General features: G+C 49.5%; 1 protein-coding gene across 3 annotated transcripts in view; it reads left to right on the top strand.

Moving 5' to 3' along the window:
• Positions 1 to 421: 421 nt before the first annotated feature.
• The window catches only part of SLC6A4 (solute carrier family 6 member 4), a 40,086-nt gene continuing 20,330 nt past the window's right edge, over positions 422 to 20,177 (top strand). The window contains exons 1-5 of one of the 3 annotated variants that reach the window (XM_050763348.1): positions 422 to 674; positions 14,267 to 14,732; positions 17,329 to 17,463; positions 17,913 to 18,132; positions 18,951 to 19,089. In XM_050763348.1, coding sequence (XP_050619305.1) covers positions 14,390 to 14,732; positions 17,329 to 17,463; positions 17,913 to 18,132; positions 18,951 to 19,089 — 837 coding nt within the window. In that variant the 5' untranslated portion in view covers positions 422 to 674; positions 14,267 to 14,389. Of the gene's footprint in view, positions 675 to 3,986; positions 4,141 to 13,420; positions 13,530 to 14,266; positions 14,733 to 17,328; positions 17,464 to 17,912; positions 18,133 to 18,950; positions 19,090 to 20,177 lie in introns of those variants that run through there. The other 2 variants (XM_050763350.1, XM_050763349.1) reach the window with 2 other exon arrangements.

Raw genomic sequence — 20,177 nt, 5'->3', positions numbered from 1 at the left:
CTCTGGGGACAGAGAGGAATTAGACAAGGCTAAGCTGAACTCACATCCCAGCAGTCAGATAAACGCATGGGTACCAAGTACTGTTAACGTCCCAGGAAGAAAAAGCAGGTTTCGGGATGGGGGCGATGGGGAGGTGTTGGAGGTCAAGAGGAAGCGGCACCAGCAGACCCCTATGTGCCGTTCTGCGGGAGGGGGGCGGCAGGGGAGGCGCATACCCCGTGCCCCGTTGTGCAGCCTCCCCCCTCCCGCAAAGTTAAAGAGCAGGAAAGTCAGGATTCCTCGCTCGGCCCTGCCCTACCCTGCCTGCTGCTCCGCGCTCCGCTCCTCCCTGCGAGCGTGTGTGTGTCGGGGGTCCCTCCCCTCCTGGCGCTGGGGTCGGGCGCGCACCCCGCCCAGTAGCGCGGCCCCTCCCGGGCGAGCGCAACCCCATCCAGCGGGAGCGCCGAGCCGCGGCCGCGGGGAAGCATTAAGTTTATTCGCCTCAAAGTGACGCAAAAATTCTTCAAGAGCTCTTTGGCGGCGGCTATCTAGAGATCAGACCATGTGAGGGGCCGCGGGTACAAATACGGCCGCGCGGGCGCCCCTCCGCACAGCCAGCGCTGCCCGGTGCCTCGAGGGCGCGAGGCCCGGCCGCCTCCCCAGCCCGGGACCAGCCTCCTGGCACAGCCCTGCAGGTGGGTCCGCTTTTCCTCTCCGCCTCGAACCCACGTTTCTTTCCAGAACTTCTTCCCCGCCTCAGGGAGGGGGAGAGAACCGCTGCGCCTCACCGCCCGGCGAGGAGGCGAGGACGTGTATGCGCCCCAGCGGTGGGCGCCGGATCCTGGCCCTGCGCCCTCCAAGCTCAGCAAGAGCCAGAGCTGAAGCGGACCGGCCGGGGTGGGGGACGAGGAACGTGGAGTGCTCAAAGGAGCCTGGGGGGCGGGCGTAGGGGGTTCCTTTGTGGTTGCAGTGGCTTTGCAACCTCTTGAGGACCCCCGAAAGACCCCTTAAAGAGGGTCTTGAGCAAAGTGCTGTCCTGCGCTTTGGGAAAAGTTGCTTTCGTTTCAACTCATGGTTTAGGTTTGATCTTTACTTTACTGTCATCGCGTGCAGGTGGCTTTATGCAAAGGGAGAGTTCTGGTTGACACAAATGCCCGGATAGCTAGAGAAATCTCTGAGTGGCGCTTAAGTGGGCCCAGTCTCCGCGCGCTTGGGTGGTTTCACTGTCAGAGCTGAGGCGTGCTCAGACATCTCACAGGCCATTCAGAATTTATGTGTAACTCCAACTGCAATGACTGTGCTGCGTGGTTGAAGGGTATAACCATCATTTGCTTGAAAATTGTGTACATTCAAATTTGTTCTTGAAAAAAAAAAGCTCTCTGGAGCTCGAGAGTGGATTTGGGTCTTGGGCTAAGGAGCAGATTTTCTTCTGAACTGGGGCTTTTGCATATTGAATTGTTCCTTTTCCATTTGGGACTCTGAAGAATTTGAGAGGGGTAGAATTTCTGAATCAGACATTGCAAAGGCTTTGTGTGTGTATTTTTACGATCAGTTTTGTCCAGAAAAGTGAACCAGGTCAATGGATTATTTATGAGCCTGCTAGCTAACTCTCATCATAGGAAGACGAGATCAAATATTTAATGTGTTTTGCCTTCAGTTACATAGGAAAAATGTCTAAGAAGGTGACATTGGGACTTGTGTTTAATGAAACAGAGAACTGTGGGCAGCGTCAGTGTTGGGTTTTTAGGAGGGCAGGGAGCACACAGCTTTGACTCTTTGTCCCATTACTTGCTTCTGTGAAGCCACTGAGGCCCCAGGGTTTGGGTTTTCCTACCACGCACTCGGGTTGCGGTGACCGTTCCAGCATGGATGAGGGAGACGCAGGTTCTTAGGAAGTTTGTGTAAATTGAGCAAGCCACTTGGGGCATGGGCTTTTCTATTTTTTTTTTTTTTTTTTTTTTTTTTTTTTTTTTTTGAGACAGAGTCTCGCTCTGTCGCCCAGGCTGGAGTGCAGTGGCGCAATCTCGGCTCACTGCAAGCTCCGCCTCCCGGGTTCACGCCATTCTCCTGCCTCAGCCTCCTGAGTAGCTGGGACTACAGGCGCCCGCCACCGCGCCCGGCTAATTTTTTTTGTATTTTTAGTAGAAACGGGGTTTCACCGTGGTCTCGATCTCCTGACCTTGTGATCCGCCCGCCTCGGCCTCCCAAAGTGCTGGGATTACAGGCGTGAGCCACCGCGCCCGGCCTCTATTTTCTTTCTTTCTTTTTCCCACTAAAGAACAGATTGGAACTGCTTCACAGTTAATCAAAAGTTCCCTCAACACTGTGGTGATCCATCTAAGACCTCTCAGAGATGTAACCACCAACACAGATATTCCAACACATTTTTTCCAATCTGGTTGTTTAAGAAATATATATATATACTAGGAGTGGGATAGAGGGAATAATGTTGATGTTTTAATGGAATCCGAAAGACCTCAGGAATTCCTCTTGGGGGATGTTTAGAGTCGTCTGAGCATTTTGATGAAACTTGGAGAGGCATGTTGAAGAGTTTTGCAAATGGGTGAGGTGCCTGAAGGATGGGGATGCTTGGCTGGAGGGGGGGTTAGGAGCATGGATCAGTCTCTTTCCTACAGCAGGTGCTTGCTTCCTAAACACCCTGGATGTCCCCTGCCAAACAGAAACACAGGTAACTCCAGACATTAAGCCAATACGTGGCGGCTCCTTCTGCTTCCTACTTGTGGAATGAATGGTATAATTGGAGAGAACATAGAAGGCAGGGTTTCCTGAAGAAGCTTAATTTTAATTTGGCTTCATGAATCAACAGGATATGGTCATGACTTGACTTTTTCTAAAGATGTCTGGACAGTCAGAGCAAACATTATACAGTCATTTTTGGCTGTTGTTGAGAAGGTAACTCAGACCTTAATTATTCCCAGTAACACATCAGCTCCTCGTGGTCCTCAGCTCTAAATGAGGGGCTATGAGGAGGCCTGCCTAACACGATGTCCGAGTCCCCTCCAACTCACTCTGCAACCGTGACCCTAACCTCTCCACTTGAAGAAAACACGAGTTGAAACGATGGTGCGAAAATGCTGCAGGGCTAGTACTCTCTACCCAGAGATCACCTTCAAATCAGGGTCTCCCGGGGATCCCCTCGGGTTTCACTCTAAGGCAGGGTCTGTGCATACTCTGACACACGTGAGTTAAGCCCCGCACCTTAACCACATCCAACCAACAGGGGCCCAATAACCCCCCAGCTGCCCAAATGCCCTTTGCAAGATGCCCAGGGTGTGGTGAGGTAGAAACAGCCCCCAGGCAGCACAAATTTGGGCTGCGCCGATTTTCCTGTCCAGTCCCTGGGCTACTGACAGCCGCCTGCACTCCCCTGAGGTTTGCAGTGTTCATGGAATATACGTGGGTGTGGAGCGAAACCTCTCATAAAAGTGCCTGTTTGTCCACACTGGGACAAGTGAGGCACACTCCCTTGCTCTTACAGAGAATCTGTTTCTGGGCTTAACCAGGCAAAATGACATTCCAAGGAAAGAAAACTCCCATCTTTCTAGGAGGAATCCAGGGGAAAACATGAAACTAGCCTTTCATAGAAACCTGGCATCAATGATCTTCCCTGAGCAGAAAGGCAAATTGCTCTTCTAGGGTGTGCACGGGCTCCACCATCGGCCTGCACAGCCCGGTGTTTCCAGGTGGAGCTCACCGTGCTGACTTTGGTTCACATTCAGAAATGTTGGTCTCTGCAGCGGCTGCTCCCTTCAGCCTGACTTTTGTTCGCTCTGGGTGACTGGGAAGATAAAGGCTCATTTACTGAATGTCAACAACGTGCTTTTAAATGGGAGCAAGTGTTTTCCCAGCCCTGTGTCTAATGAGGTGACAAAATGAGTAGTGATAAAGTGGGTGTGAGGCAGTCTGACTGTCTTATTATTATTTCCATCTTTCCTTTGGCCCCCCTGGAACCTGGCAGCAGCTCCCCAGCTTCCATCCCAACTGTGAACCAAGGGGACTTGTTAATGGGATTTAAGCCACAGGCTCTTTAGCACCCAGGACTGGACGGACCTCCATTAATCCCAGAAGCCCCTGGGCTGCAAAAGGAGAGACGCACCCCAGTGATGTGGAGACACAGAGGCAATGTCCCAGGGCCTTCAGGTACTGAGGAGTGACAGACGGGTCTGTCTCCTGGGAGGGTCTCCTGGGATGGTGAAGTCAAGTTCTTCAGGTACATTATTTGAGATAGGGAGGGCAGAGGTGACAGGAGGGGTTGTGACGAGACCAGGTGGTGATCTGGGCAAGCACTTCTCAGCCACGTTGGGGACACAGCGAGCCCGTTGTGCGCTTCGGGAGAGCCCAGAGCCCCAGGCTGGGTGGGCAGCCGGTGGGAGGGGGCAAGTACGTAGGCCTTTGCCATCCTGGGTTTTGGTGTGATCTTTCTGTGTGGATACCAGGAAGAAAGTGCATTTCATTTCCTTTGTTACTGAACTGTCAAATAAAATAAGCCGATTTGTTTTCTCTAAGGGGCCAAGAATTAGAGAGTGTGAGACCCGGAAGGACCAGGGAGGGGTTCTGCTCCCCGTAGCTCTGTGTGTGGCTGGCTCGAGCTCGCCCACAGCTCATGAGGACAGAGCCAGGCCTGGAACTTGAGACTCTTGTACTTTCACTCTCTTCTCTTCCCTCCGTAATGGTGGGCATGTCGTCTTTAAAAGGCGAATCAAATTAGCTTGCCCTTTCCCGTGTTTCAGTGTTTCAGGGGAGGGGAGCTGGGCTGAAGGAACAGAGAGGGAGGAGCCTGGAGGGGAGAGGGGAGATAAGCTATTCTGGCCAGCAGGGAGCTTTGGCTGACTGGAAGTTTCCCAGCACTGGCTGAGGGCTAGAATTATTTTTTCTTTTGAAAATGTTCAACTGAAAAATCAGAGATATGGTCCATTTTCCCCAGTTAACATTTTGCCAATTTGTGTACAAAGTCACTCTAATTATGCATAGATCTAATTTTTGCATATGCAGTATATATATAATTTGATATGTGTAATATGTAAAATCATTAATATTATTATGCCTTTTATATATTTGTATATATACCTACAGCTATATATCATGTATATATAGATATATAGTATATATAATCTGTACATACAGATATATATAGTGTATATCTGTATATATACAGATATATATACACTCTCTCTATATATAGGTTCAACTAATATATATAGTTGAACCTTTGAGAGTTTGCAGACTTCCAGATACTTCTTCCTTAAATACTTCAGCATACATTTCCAACAAACAAGGACCTTCTGGTACATAACCACAGCGCCATGTTCATGCTGGGGAAACTGGAGATGGATACAATACTATTATCACACATACAGCTCATATTCCCATTTCCCCCACTGTCTCAGTGATGTCCTTTTTAGCTTACAGTGTTACTTTGTGAGACTGTAAACTAGGGGTCAGAAAGCTTTTCTTGCTCTCATCTCAGTGCATATCTGAGAACTAGATTGATGCAATGGTGTGTGAGGATGAACTGATTTTTCGTGAGTGTCCCCAACTGTGTGACTCACACTAAAGCACATCTCAGAAATGTTTGACCTAAGAGTAGAGGCACCGTTGAGCAGCAACACCCAAACTCCAAACACCTTGTGGCTGAAGAGGTGGCCGCACGTGGCCTCCACGCCCCCTCTCCACCTGGATGCACCCCTCTCCTCCAGCAGCCTCACCTCACCTGACCTCAACTCTCCTTCTCCCCTCCATGCCCCGCCCAGAGAAATGGGCCAGTTTCTCCTCTCTTTTCTCTTCTCCACTCCCATTTTATTTTGTAATTCCACTTCAAACCTGTTTTTCCCCGCTTCCCTCTTCCACCTTGCTAAGCAGCCACAGGTAAATCCACCCTTATTTCATAGCACCCTCTCCCTGGGGCTTTTTCCCTCTTCTCCCTGTCTTGGGTCCCTTTGTGGGCCCAATCATGTCTGTTTTACACAAAGGTAATCTTAGTAATATACCCGTACAAAGGAAAAGAGAAGCTGTGTGTGGACATGTTCCCATGTGTTTTATCTTGATTTTTACTTATTGCATAAATTGTATTTATCACAACAGTAAAGGAGTGTTTAGAAGGTGTAAGTGACACTCGTAATCCTGCTTAATCTAACACATCACCTGTTTTGAGTTTCTCAAGTCTCTTTCCCAGCCTCGTCCACATTTAAATATACTACGGTAACAGAGTAAAAGCAGTTTTGTTTTCTGCAAAAAGTTGTAAGTTGTGAAATTATGTGTCACAAGTAATTCATGTCATCAACTTCTTCTTCTTTTTTCTTTTTTTTCTTTTTTTTTTTTTGAGACGGAGTTTTGCTCTTGTTGCCCAGGCTGGAGTGCAATGGCCCGATCTCGGCTCACCACAGCCTCTGCCTCCTGGGTTTAAGCGATTCTCCTGCCTCAGCCTCCCAAGTAGCTGGGATTACAGGCATGCGCCACCACGCCTGGATAATTTTTGTATTTTTAGTAGATACGGGGTTTCTCCATGTTGATCAGGCTGGTCTCAAACTCCTGACCTCAGGTAATCCACCCGCCTCGGCCTCCCAAAGTGATGGGATTACAGGCATGAGCCACTGCACCTGGCCCATGTCATCAACTTCTAAAGAACTTGGGCTGGGCGCAGTGGCTTATGCCTGTAATCCCAGCACTTTGGGAGGCTGAGGCAGGAGGATTACTGGAGTCCAGGAGTTCAAGACCAGCCTGGGCAACATAGGGAGACCTCATCTCTGTTGTGTATTTTTAAATTGAACAACAAACAAAACTAAAGACCTCAAAAGTGCCTAAAAGACACCTCCATGGAATCTGTACAAGGATCTCCCTGCTCCTTGTTCTTCTTTCCTTAAATTTAGTTTTCCTTAAGAACCAAAAAGAAGGTTAAAATAAAGAAAGAAAGAACTTCGGATCAGTCTCATTGTCAACCCCCTCCCCACCCCTACACCGTCTTGTAGCACTTAACAATGCTGTGTTCATCACAGCTTTCATTTCAGATGCTTTAGTTTACCACGTTTATTTCTGTGGGTGGGAAATATATTCTAAGTTCCAAACCGCCAGCTCACAGATGAACATTCGGAGCCCAGGCCGCTGATGGGTGTGCCTGCCAGTACTTGTTTCAAAGTCTGAAAGCCCATCCTGGGCTCTTTAATCCTAGGCATGCCAGTCTTTTCCTGTCCATAGTCCATGAAAATGATTTTAAGGCAGCCCTCCTCCTCTGCTACCAAGATGCATGCCAGTCTTCCTGGCGGGAGGGGCAGGGAGGGGTAGGGTCCCTTAGAATAGAACCCTGATCCTATTTGACTTAACTCCAGGGAGGAGGGAAAGAGCAGCACCTCACATGGAGCTCAAATCTGTTGACACCCTTGCCCAGCCAGGAAACCGAAAACAAGCCCTCCGTGCTGAGAGCTGTACAGGGCCTGCTCCAGTCTGCAAGTATTTGGACTCAGGGACGTGCAGCCATAGCCCCTGCTTCCAGAGGAACACAAAGCAAATGTACTTAAAAGGATAACTAATGATACCTGGCAATCAATGGCGAGTGACAAATGAGAATCGAGTAGAAAGAGTATATTTTGGGCTGGAGTGGTGAGAGGAGGTGGATAGAAGTTTATGCCAGGCCTTGGAGGGTGCAGGATAATTAGAGGAAGGGAAGCTACAGGGTGGGGACGCACACGGCACTGTTGGTGCCTACTGGCCCCTTAGTAACCTGCAGTATTTGTTAAAAACTGCAGATCCCTGAGTGCCCATGTGGATCTGTTGAATTAGAATCTCTGGGAGAGCAGCCCAGGAGTCTGTTTCCCAGGTGGCCCCAAGCACTGATTGAGAGAAACAAGCATGACCCATTGAGGCCCGTGCTGGGAGCCAGAGATCACTTAAATCTCAAGTCTCGTGGGCCTTAGTTTCCCTGACTAGGGTGTGAAGTAGAAAGGCAGAATGGGTTGCGGATGTGTGGTGGTGATACTGACATCAACTCACTGTCATTGATTGATGCTTCCCTGTGCTAGACACTGAGTTAAGCATGTGTCATACTTTAATTCCCATGACAGCCTTTAGGAAGTAGCAGTTTTAACAGTCTGCTTTTACACAGGCGGAAATGGAAGCTAAGAGAGGTTAAGTGACCTACTCAAAGTCACACAGCCAGTAAGTGGTGGACCAGGGATTCCAGTGCAGACCTGAAACAGAAAGGAGCTATGGGTTATGAACATAGGAACTAATGAAGGATGACTCTGGAAGGAAGTTAGTCTGGGCTTAACTGTTTATGTTCACTGGAGGAGACTGTTCATGTCTGCTATGCCAAATTCATTTCTTTCTAGTAAAGTCAAAATTAATCCAGTGTCCTTTTGGCCAGCCTCTCGGGGGGCTCTTAACCCCATCACAAGGGGCAAATCCTCTAGATTTTATACTCTGTGTAGAGAGAAGCCCAGGGCTATCCTCTCCCAGGCAGGGAAAGTTCTGGACAGAGATTCTTTTCCTTTCTCATGGTAACAGGCCCAAATGGCCCTGAGAATTTTATCCTACTTAATTCCTCTCCAAAAAATTAAACCAGGCTGGGTGCAGTGGATCATGCCTGTAATCCCAGCACTTTGGGAGGCCAAGGCAGGAGGATCGCTTATAGGCCAGGAGTTCAAGACCAACCTGGGCAACATGATGAAACCCCGTCTTTGAAAAAAGTACAAAAAATTAGCTGGGTATGGTGGCACACACCTGTAATCTCAGCTACTCGGGAGCCTGAGGTGGGAGGATTCCTTGAGCCCGGGAGGTTGAGGCTGCAGAGAGCCGTGATCGTGCCCCTGCACTCCAGCATGGATGACAGAGCAAGACCCTGTCTCTTAACAACAACAACAAACAAACACCAAACAAACAGAAAAACCACGAAGCTGTTTGACTCTGTCATATAAGGAATCCTTTGGATAAGAAGATGGCTATGATAGTGGAGTTCATTTCTACCCTTTTTGCCCAAAAAAACAAGCAGATTTTCTCTATTCTCTTCATTTCTATCATGAAGTCTCTTCAATTCATTGGAAAGGCAAGCCAGGAGTCCCTATGGCTTCCAACCTGTGCCCCTGTGACCCTGCACACTTCTGGAACACAGCGGTGCCTTCCGCAGACGCAAACGTGAGCCTCCATTTTACACTGCGGAGCCTGCAAGGAAGGATCAGCCGAAAGCCGAGGTCCTGTGACAGAAACTGTGCAATAGCAGCAAAAGAATACTTAAAGCGTGGGGCAACTGTGGTGCAAAACATGTAAGCTATCTAAACATGCCGCGGCAAGCCAGCGGCAGCCACCGTTCACCACGGGATGTGCGGCAGCACCAAGCCTCTCTCCAGAAGCATCGTGTTTTTCCTAGCAATGGGTCTTCCTTTTCAGATTTTGGGCTTGGCCTGTGGACACCATGCAGGCAGGACTGCGCCTGTTGTTTCTTTTTTCTTTCTTTCTTTTTTTTTTTTTTTTTTTTTTTGAGACAGAGTCTTACTCTGTCGCCAAGGCTGGAGCGCAGTTCAGTTCACTGTAACCTCTGCCTCCCAGGTTCAGGCGATTCTCATGCATCAGCCTTCTGAGTAGCTGAGATTACAGACATGCACCATCACGCCTGGCTAATTTTTGTATGTATGTATGTATTTATTTATTTATTTGAAACAGAGTTTCACTGTTGTCACCCAGGCTGGAGTGTAGTGGCTGGATCTTGGCTCACTGCAACCTCCGCCTCCTGGGTTCAAGCAATTCTCCTGCCTCAGCCTCACAAGTAGCTGAGATTACAGGTGCCCGCCACCATACCCAGCTACTTTTTGTATTTTTAGTAGAGACAGGATTTCACCATGCTGGCTAGGCTGGTCTCAAACTCCTGACCTCAGGTGATCCGCCCCTCTTGGCCTCCCAAAGTGCTGGGATTGCAGTGGTGAGTCACCCGGCCCGGCCCGCCTGCCTCCTTCCTGAGGAGCCTAGCACATGTGGGCCTGCGCACATCTTTGCTGAAGGAGTACTTCTCCGCGGGGAGGGCCAGATTCCATGTTTACTGCTCCGGGCGGCACCAGCATTCTGTAATTCCCACCACCCATGGGAGATGCCCTGGGAACTTCGGCCTCCCTCTGAATAGAGAATACTAACTACCAGTTGCCTCTATGACCTGTAACTAATCCTATCTCATCAGCGTTAAACCCACAGTTCATTTGTTTTTGTTTGTTTTGAAAAAGAAAGTTGAGTTTCCCGAGAAATGAACTCACTTTGATCTTGACGCATGAAGTCAAAGTTCAACATTTCTGTAGTGTCTTTCTGCTTAGAAGGCACTGATGGACTTCAAGTAGATGGAATGTCACAGGCATTTCCAAAGGGCTGGGTGTTTATGACCAGTCATGATGATTGCATGCTTGTTCAGGTACCGGTTGCTCCTGGCTATAGAGACAGAGTGTGTGGAAAGAGGAATGGAGATTTGATCAGGAGAAGTTTAAATAGAAACGCTCCTTTTTTACTTGGAGTCAGGGATTGGGGAAATGGAGTGCATTAACTTCAGGAGAGTGAAGAGAAAGTCAACTACACTCATTGGCTGGTCAACTGCACCCCTCATGTACAGAGACCTGGGGGGCGAGGCGCCTGCCTGCCAGCTGTCATCCCACTGCAGAGATGGGGTCCGTGGCACCACCCTCAGCCTGTCACCAGCACGACCTGGAACAACAGCACACATCCAAGATGCAAAGGAAGGCTTCCTTCGGGGGCTTTTTCTGGCCATGGAGAAACTCAGAGGCTGCCTGGAGAAGGTCACAGCTGTAACATGAACTTCGTTTGCAATCTTTCCACCCAGCAGGATAAAAATACCTTTTAAAAAAAGAAAGCTTAGAAGAGGGCATTCTCAGAAACCAACCTTCTTAACAACTCACACTTCTCTATTGCTGGGCCAGTTTGTTTTCAGCCATTGTTATGTGCAAGTCTTGATAGAAAAAGCCAGCCCGGGCTCTGCAGAATCAGAAAAAAAATGAGAAGAGAGTCTGGGGCTCCACAGGCAGGAGCTTGCAGGCAGAAAGGGCCCCAGGCACACGGCATCTGCTCCTAGCCGACCCGATTAGTCACCGAGAGGAGTTTTCCTCTACCTGGCAGAGGCAGAGGAGTGAGTTAAGAAAAGGAGACGTGTGTCTCCTTTGAGTGGCTGTAACTTTCTGTTTGCATCCCAGATTCTGTGATGAGGGGTGGGGGCTCAGTAGGAGAACCCCAGAAAGCACCACTGGATAGAGAGAGACAGCCTCTGGGGAGAGGCTGCCCGGTCATGAGTTGTCTGAGGGATGCTCTGGGTTTTCTTGCACTGATGCCACTTCAGCCTATTGATATAAAATTTTTTAATTAAAAAAATTAAAAAGAACTAGGGGATATTTCAGGAAACAAGACCTCTGTAATGGCTCAGAACACACAGAAACAGCGTATTACTCTTCCAGGAGCTGCTCGTCATAGTCGCCAGGAATTCAGGACTGGATGCCTTCGGGGCTGAAGCCCTGAGGACTCCCGAGAACACACGTTGTCCCCCAAAGTCTACCTACCTGAACCCATTTTCTACCCTCTCTGCAGGATGCCTCAAGGGAGAAGGTAAACGAAGTCCAGAACAAATCATTTGGCCCCTGAGGCAGAAGCGTAACTGCTCACTGCTGTGGCTAAATGTTTATTTCCTCTCCCCAAAGTATTGCTTCTGAGATGGACCTAGTTTCCCTTCCGTAGACCCTCTGGGCCTGGGTAGAGAGGCCAGGGAAAGATTGGATGATGCAACTGGAGCTTCTGTTCAAGTGAGAGGAAAGTGGCAGTACTGAAAATAGAAGAGGTTCTTGCAGAAAACTGTGGAGCCAGGCTGGGTGTGGTGGCTCACACCTGTAATCCCAGCTCTTTGGGAGGCCGAGGCAGGTGGATCATGTGAGGTCAGGAGTTCGAGACCGTCCTGGCCAACATAGTGAAACCCCGTCTCTACTAAAAATATAAAAATGAGCCAGGCATGGTGGAACGCACCTGTAGTCTCAGCTACTCGGAGGCTGGGGCACGAGAATCGCTTGAACCCGGGAGGCAGAAGTTGCAGTGAGCCAAAATTGTGCCACTGAACACCAGCGTGAGCGACACAGCAAGACTCTGTCTCAAAAAAAAAAAAATTGTGGAAGGCCAGCGGGAGGAAGAGCAAGGGGTGGGGCAGCTCTTCAGCTTGGTGCCCTCCGGCCGCACAAGGAAAAGCTCTTCCTCCCTGCCATTTGGCCTTCAAATTCATCAGTTGTTAAATGTACAAAACATGTAATTGATATAGGCCGGAGGGAAGTACAGAGGCCTTCTTAAACAACACAACCATTGACCACCAAGTTCAGGTTTAATTTAGCTGAATATTTAAATACGTTGACATCTCATCATGTAATAAAATAATAATATCCGTTGGCCTGGTAAAATGGTTACCTGTGGTGGGTGAGGGCATGTGTGGTTATTTTAAAAGCCTATCAAGCCTAGTTGAGGGCCCAAGGAAGGGGGAAGCAGGGGGAGGCCAAGGCCAGACAGTAGCATAGATGGTGAGCGGAATGAGGTTATGGAGATTGCTCTTGTCAGAAACTCATATCCTTCTGAGTGGTGTTTACATCTTTGAGCCTGGGGTGGGTGGCGGAGGGCCCAAACAGTGGGGTACAGCCCAAGATATCTACCCCCCCTTACACACACACACCCCCTGGCTACATGGAGCTGATTTATCCCTTGTTGCTGTAGATATTTTTGGCAACCATCAATCTCTTTAAAATTTTTATTTTCCACTTTGCAGAGAAAACGCAGCAAACGCACAACCCTAGTGACTGACATTCCCTGGTGTTCTTGTCTAATCCTTGCTCATATTTATAACCATAGTCATCCATGTGAAGCTACTATTTTGTGTCCTGATTTTTCACTTACTATGTTTTTGTCTTCACGTGTGTAGATAGTTAAGTTGCAGTCACCGAAAACCCCAAGTAGGCAGGAGACACCATGTGCCGTTTCTATTAGCCAGTCCCTAGCCATCCTCCTAACTGTTGGATCTGGAGGGTTAGCCTCAGATCATTGCAGTTATAAATAGTCCATCCCTGGCTATCTTTTCTAGAAGTGTCCAGTGTCATCTCAGCTAGGCAGAAACATATTTCAACTCCCAAACTGTTTCAAGAGTGTGAAAAGCTCAGGCCCAGAAGAAACAGAGTGAGCAGTTGAACGGTCTTACAACTGCTGCTTACAACTTTATAACAGGCCATAGGTTTAAAGTCCAAAAGGGCTCAAATTTCTACCCCATGTTTGACGACTCAGACCTCAATTCAGAGCTGAGCTGACTTCCCTGCGCCCAGGCCACGGGGGTGAAGTGAAGGCACAGCAGCCCCAGCTGGGCCCTCCCGATGGAGGCGCAGGGGGACGGCGACACCAGCCACTCCAGCGTCGGTAACCTGCACGCTCTTCTCCCTGGGTCTCCTGGAGGCAAGGCGACCTTGCTTGCCCGCTATTGCAGAATAACAAGGGGCTTAGCCACAGGAGTTGCTGGCAAGTGGCAAGAAGAGTAAATGGTGAGCAGCAGTGCCGTTTAAGGACCAGTCGGGCTTGCAAATGCATAATGGGAACGCAGAAAGGCCATGTGCAGATAGACTGGACACAGCTGGAGGCAGCTCAAAGCTGCCCCAACCTTCCTAGGGGTTAAAAGACGAGTGACAGAGTCCATAGCTAAGGAGCTGGGGTGCCTCACAAAGGGAGGCCTTTTCACCTCTGTCCTTTGCTTTTATCCTTTTAAAATCGTGTCTGTAGTTGATACAAAATGTAACTTTGGGTGTGCAGCTTAAATGCTGGCGAGGACTGTCCTGCCTACTGAAAGGCAGAAACGCCTTTGCTTGTCATTGTTTCCCCAACATGGCATCCAAGACAAAGGCGCTGCTCTGTGACACTTCGGAGCCTCCCTCACGTTCTTCTGAGCTGCTGGCAAACCATAAGGTGAGATTCCAGTAGCTCAAAGGGAAGCGAGTGCTTTACTCTCCAGTCCAGCCTGTGCAAAACTTGGTGATTTGCTATCTATTTTTGTTGGTTTTGTTGTTTCCTTTTGAAATTACTTGATTGTAATTTGATGCCCTGTATAGGTTGAGAAATTTAGTTGATTTTATGGACTGCCATGTAGCAAATAGGATGTCTCACATTTAACAGATGCATTTGTAATCGTGTTAGCTAACGTAGTTTAAGATGTATGATGAGTTAATACCAAAGACGAGTAAAATGTCTAACTTTATTCTCCTTCCTCTGTGTTTCTTTCCAACAGAGTCAATCCTGACGTGTCAATCCCGACGATAGAAAGCTCGGAGGTGATCCACAAATCCAAGCACCCAGAGTTCGGTTGGGATCCTTGGCAGATGGACATCAGTGCCATTTACTAACCAGCAGGATGGAGACCACACCCTTAAATTCTCAGAAGCAGCTCTCAGCGTGTAAGGATGGAGAAGACTGTCAGGAAAATGGAGTTCTACAGAAGGTTGTTCCCACCCCAGGGGACAAAGTGGAGTCCGGGCAAATATCCAATGGATACTCAGCAGTTCCAAGTCCTGGTGCGGGAGACGATACACGGCACTCTATCCCGGCGGCCACCACCACCCTAGTGGCTGAGCTTCATCAAGGGGAACGGGAGACCTGGGGCAAGAAGGTGGATTTCCTCCTCTCAGTCATTGGCTATGCTGTGGACCTGGGCAATGTCTGGCGCTTCCCCTACATATGTTACCAGAATGGAGGAGGTCAGTATCACAGGCTGCGAGTAGAGGCTGTGACCTGGGGTGGGCTGTGAGCCGGGGTGGGCTGAGACCCGGGTGGGCTGTGACCCGGGTGGGCTGCGACCTGGGGTGGGCTGTAGGTCCTCTTGAGAGGCCAGAACACAGATCACATCTTTTCAGTCTTCACTGGTGTAAGTCTGGGAACATGATGGCTTAGACTTTCGAGCTGGTCGAAAAGTCAAATCTCGCCAGGCATGGTGTCTCATGCCTGTAATTCCAGAACTTTGGGAGGCTCAGGCAGGTGGATCACCTGAGGTCAGGAGTTCAAGACCAGCCTTGCCAACATGGCAAAACCCCATCTTCACTAAAAGTATAAAAATTAGCTGGGTATGGTGGTGGGCCCCTGTAGTCCCAGCTACTTGGGAGGCTGAGGCAGGAGAATCACATGAACCTGGGAGGTGGAGGTTGCAGTGAGCCAAGATGATGCCACTGCACTCCAGCCTGGGAGACAGAGCTAGACTCTATCTCAAAAAAAAAAAAAAAAAAAAAGAAAAGAAAAGAAAAGAAAAGAAAAGTCAAATCTCCAGCAAGCCAAAAGCTGAAGGGTGTGTGTCTGAGGCTCTCCGGGTTGAAGCTGGGTGAAGCCCTCGCAAGCCTGACCTCACAGATCTCCAGCATCATTAGCACTCCATTTACTGAAGGGCCGCCTTCTCATCCTGCATTCTCCAGGCTCTGTCCTCCCTCAGCTAGCAGTGAGGGAATGGCCATCAGCCCTGTGCTGAGTCCCTTCACTCCTGCTGGCAAGTTCTGCTGGGAAGAGTCCAGAAGGGTAGGCCTGCGTAAGGGAAAATTTGGAGGTTGCTTCAGCGTCCCAGATGCTTCTGATCCTTTGGACCCGTGTGAGGTCAGAGAAGGGCATCAACGTAGGTCCAGAGTCTTAATTACCAGTCTGGGCAGAATTTAAGCTGGATTAGATTCACAGCATGACATTAATGCCAACCTCAAAATACGAATGGCTGGCCCTCCTATCTCCTCCTGGGATGTTAGATTTTTGAGGCCAGAGGCCCTATCTTGTTCCTTGTACCCCTAAAGCCTATCAAGTAGGTAACTTATAGATTATCAAAAATAGTAGCTGACTGTAGGCCTGAAGATGGGAACCTGGGGGAGAGCGGAGCAGTGGGGGAAAGTGAGTGGGTTTGGGGCCTCTGGACTTGTTACCAGCACAGGAAAATAACAAGAAGTGGGTGTCAAATGAATCAAGCTTGATTTTGATGGAAGCTCTGACAACAGATTTGGGAGGGCAGTTAAAAAGAGGTTTGGGGATCATCCATTTGTGTCACTCTCACTTCTCCCATGACCTAACACAGAATGGCCTGGATTTACTGTCTCTTTTAAGGATTTCTGTCCATGCAGCTACAAAGGTAGTTCCAGGGGGCCCCCGGGAAGTTCAGAGCTTCCTGCCTAGGAGGAGCAAAAGTCATAATCACCTTATCTCCTGCTCCAGAGGACTCACCTTTACCCTGAGCATTATGTAAGGGGCTGGGTCACTGGTGACGTTTCCCTTACACTCATTCCCCAGCGTAAAGCTGATCAAGCAGGCTCTTTGGAGGAAGGCCGTCACAAGAACACATGGTTTTATTCTCGAGCCAGCCTCACCCAGTGTGACTGTAAATTACGTGGACCTTTATGACTTGCATGGACCTCAGGTTTCTGGGTTCAGAGCATTTTACAGCAGGTAAAATTATCAGGGAAAAATCATAGCTGACCCCCACTTTAGGCTAAAAACTCAGGCTGCAGGTGAACATTCCCCAACTTGATATTTTTAAATTCAGCCTCAGCCACAAGATCCCGGAGACACCAGCATCTCCAGTTAGGTAGCAGCTCTGTGCTTTCCTGTTCTGTGAAAACTACCCTGTCCAGCCCCTCCTGCAAACGGCGCTTGTCAGGGAGCGTTCCGGCTCAGTGGAATTATGGAAGTGTAGCCAAATATCAATAACCGTGTGTCTGGAGCCATAGACAATACTGATGAACAAAGATACTGATTTGGTGACTCACAGGTGGTTGCAGCTGTTGCTACAGATTGTCACAGGTGATCTGTTCCGAGAATCCCAGGTCCTGGTTGCATCAGAATCACCTTAGGGAGCTTGAACACAATTTTTGTGTTGTACCCATGCTTGGAGATTCTGCTTCAGGAGGTCTGGGGTAGACCCAGGAATCTAGGTGACTATGATGCGTGGCTACATTTGGGAAACTCAGCTCTCCTCAACTGTGTTCTTTTATAGGGAGGAAACTGGGGCTCAGAGAGAGGAAGTGGCCCAGGGTTCTCCAGGCAGTCAGAAGGGGACGTGGTCCTGCCCGTTCTGTTGACTCCCAAACCCGGCTTTCTTCCCAATTGGTCTCTTGGCCTCCTCTGAAACCTCATTTTAGTCATGGCGCTCCCCCTACGACTGCTTCTGGCAAAGCAGTAAGACCAGAGGAGCATACCGTGAGGCCACTCAGCCCAGGGTGGCTCCGTGACACTCACATCATCTGGCGACTGTGATTCTCGGAGTCACAGATTGGTTGGGCTATCCTGGGACAGAGGTGGGCAGGAAGTGAAGTTGTCTTTCATCTGCCTCAGGGGCATTCCTCATCCCCTACACCATCATGGCCATTTTTGGGGGAATCCCGCTCTTTTACATGGAGCTCGCGCTGGGACAGTACCACCGAAATGGATGCATTTCAATATGGAGGAAAATCTGCCCGATTTTCAAAGGTAACTGAAGGGCTTGGTGGGGTGGGTTAGTGGAGCCTCTCAGGAAGGGATTTCCATCAGTGGGTGGGAGCTGGGGACCTTCTCCTGGAATCAGTCAGGCCTTAGGAGATGGCTTGAGTAATTAAGGCTTTGACTGTGTAAGTGGTGTGAAATGGTTAAAGAGAAACAGAATAAATGGCAATGAGAAGTAAACGAATGTAAACATTTTAAAGCATTAGCAAGACATGTACACATTTTCCAAAACATGTTACCTTGCAAATACATACGAGTGACTCACGGCAGGGCCACTTTTCCTGTGGTGGCCTGGAGTCCTTGAAATGGAACGGAGGGCGGCACCCACCTGTACCCCTCTGCTGGGCTGCGGGGCTTTCCGATGCCGCGTTTCAGCCTTTTGTCATTGGGCCACCCTTAAACTCGGCCTCTGTCTCCCCGTCTCACCCACTGCCCAGGGATTGGTTATGCCATCTGCATCATTGCCTTTTACATTGCCTCCTACTACAACACCATCATGGCCTGGGCGCTATACTACCTCATCTCCTCCTTCACGGACCAGCTGCCCTGGACCAGCTGCAAGAACTCCTGGAACACTGGCAACTGCACCAATTACTTCTCTGAGGACAACATCACCTGGACCCTCCATTCCACCTCCCCAGCTGAAGAATTTTACACGTAAGTGCATGTAAGTGACGGGTGGGCCTGATGGGGCAGGCCACACCCCTGGGATTTGTCTTCTTAGGAAGGCCAGGGCCAAGGGCTCCCCACCTCTCTCCTGGCAGATTTCTGAGAGATGAAGCTATCAGGGGTGGGAGTAGCAGAATTCTGAGTTGGGAAACTCTACCTCAAGTGCTCCACGGCCTGGCGCTGCTGTGCCTCCCTGCACTTTCTCATGTGCCAAGCCAGGTTGCTCCAACGCGCCCAAGCCCGTCCCTCCCTTCACATTCCAAAATTACTCCCCTTCTTCTGGGTCCTCCTCTCAGCCGAATGTCATGGAGGCAAAGCATCCTAGTACTTTGAAAGTTCAAAACTATTCAAATGGTATAATGTGTTAACTTCGTAAGTGGCATCTACCCTTTGGAAGAAGCAGCTTGGGGAAGGTAGTATTCTTTAATGCTGGAATTTCAGGCAATGGCAGCCCAAAGAGAGAGCTACTTTGGGGTAGGGAAGAGAGCCGACTCCCCACACTTACACATCCCTCATGTTCCCAAAAGCCAGTCACATTGGCAAAGGAGTTCAGGTCCCAGCCAGCAAAGGAGAATCCAGGAAGTCTGCCTTTAGGTTGAACACTCTTCCCGGGGTGTTAGCCAAATGGGCTTTGTGGTCCTTCAGGACGGCAGGGCCAATCCCAGCTCTTCCTGGGCCTCAGTGACCACTTGGTCCTAGCAGCACAGTGTCCATTTGTCCTGGGCACCCTCAAAGGAGCAGCACAGATGTGTGCCCAGGTCACTCTCCAGAGCCTCTCAGGGGCCTTTCTTTCTCCTTCACCCCAGGCGCCACGTCCTGCAGATCCACCGGTCTAAGGGGCTCCAGGACCTGGGGGGCATCAGCTGGCAGCTGGCCCTCTGCATCATGCTGATCTTCACTGTTATCTACTTCAGCATCTGGAAAGGCGTCAAGACCTCTGGCAAGGTGAGGAGGGCTCTGACTGCTGAGCCGGGCCTGCCCAGGGGCCCACAGGCTCTCAAACTCAAAACCCAGTAGCCAGGACAGACAGCACTGTTTCCTTCCACACCAAACACATTCTGTGATGCACCCTCTCTCTCTTCACCACATTTGTTAGAAAATTCTAGAAGTGGGTTGGGCATGGTGGCTCACGCCTCTAATCCCAGCACTTTGAGAAGCTGAGATGGGTGGATCATTTGAGGCCAGGAGTTCAAGACCAGCCGGGCCAACATGTCGAAACCTCATCACCAAAGAAAAAAAAAAATATCTAGGCGTGGTGGCAGGCGCCTGTAATCCCAGCTACTCGGGAGGCTGAGGCAAGAGAATCACTTGAACCTGGGAGGTGGAGGTTTCTGTGAGCCAAGATCATGCCATTACACTCCTGGGCAACAGAGCGAGATTCTGTCTCACAAAAAAAAAAAAAAAAGGAAAAGAAAAAACAATATTTTCTAGAAATGGGCCAATGCCAAGAACCATTACATGATTTTTTTTTTTTTTTTCAAAATTCCTTTAACTCACCGGTAGTACCACAATTAATAATTGTGGCAATAATTTACTGGCAACCCATCGTGGACCATGTTCAGTGCTTTTTATACACTGGCCAGTGCTATTGTTTCCTGCTAGATACTCCCTCAACCTTACAGATGCGTAGTGGGCTCAGAGGTAGCTCTACTGGCCAACCTGAATCTGATCCTGTCTGTGTGATTCCAAGGGCTGTGATCTTTCTGCCACACCACCTTGCCCTCCTTTCCCAAGGTCTTCAAGAATAAAAGACACGGCTGGGAGTGGTGGCTCACGCCTGTAATCCCAGCACTTTGGGAGGCCGAGACGGGCGGATCACGAGGTTAGGAGATCGAGACCATCCTGGCTAACATGGTGAAACCCCGTCTCTACTAAAAAATACAAAAAAAAAAAAAAAAAAAAAAACTAGCCGGGCGAGGTGGCGGACGCCTGTAGTCCCAGCTACTCGGGAGGCTGAGGCAGGAAAATGGCGTAAACCCGGGAGGCGGAGCTTGTAGTGAGCCAAGATCTGGCCACTGCACTCCAGCCTGGGC

Source organism: Macaca thibetana, chromosome 16, assembly GCF_024542745.1.
Source record: "Macaca thibetana thibetana isolate TM-01 chromosome 16, ASM2454274v1, whole genome shotgun sequence".
NCBI lineage: Eukaryota > Metazoa > Chordata > Mammalia > Primates > Cercopithecidae > Macaca > Macaca thibetana.
Note: the sequence above shows the minus strand (reverse complement) of the source record. Positions and strands in the feature narration are given on the sequence as shown.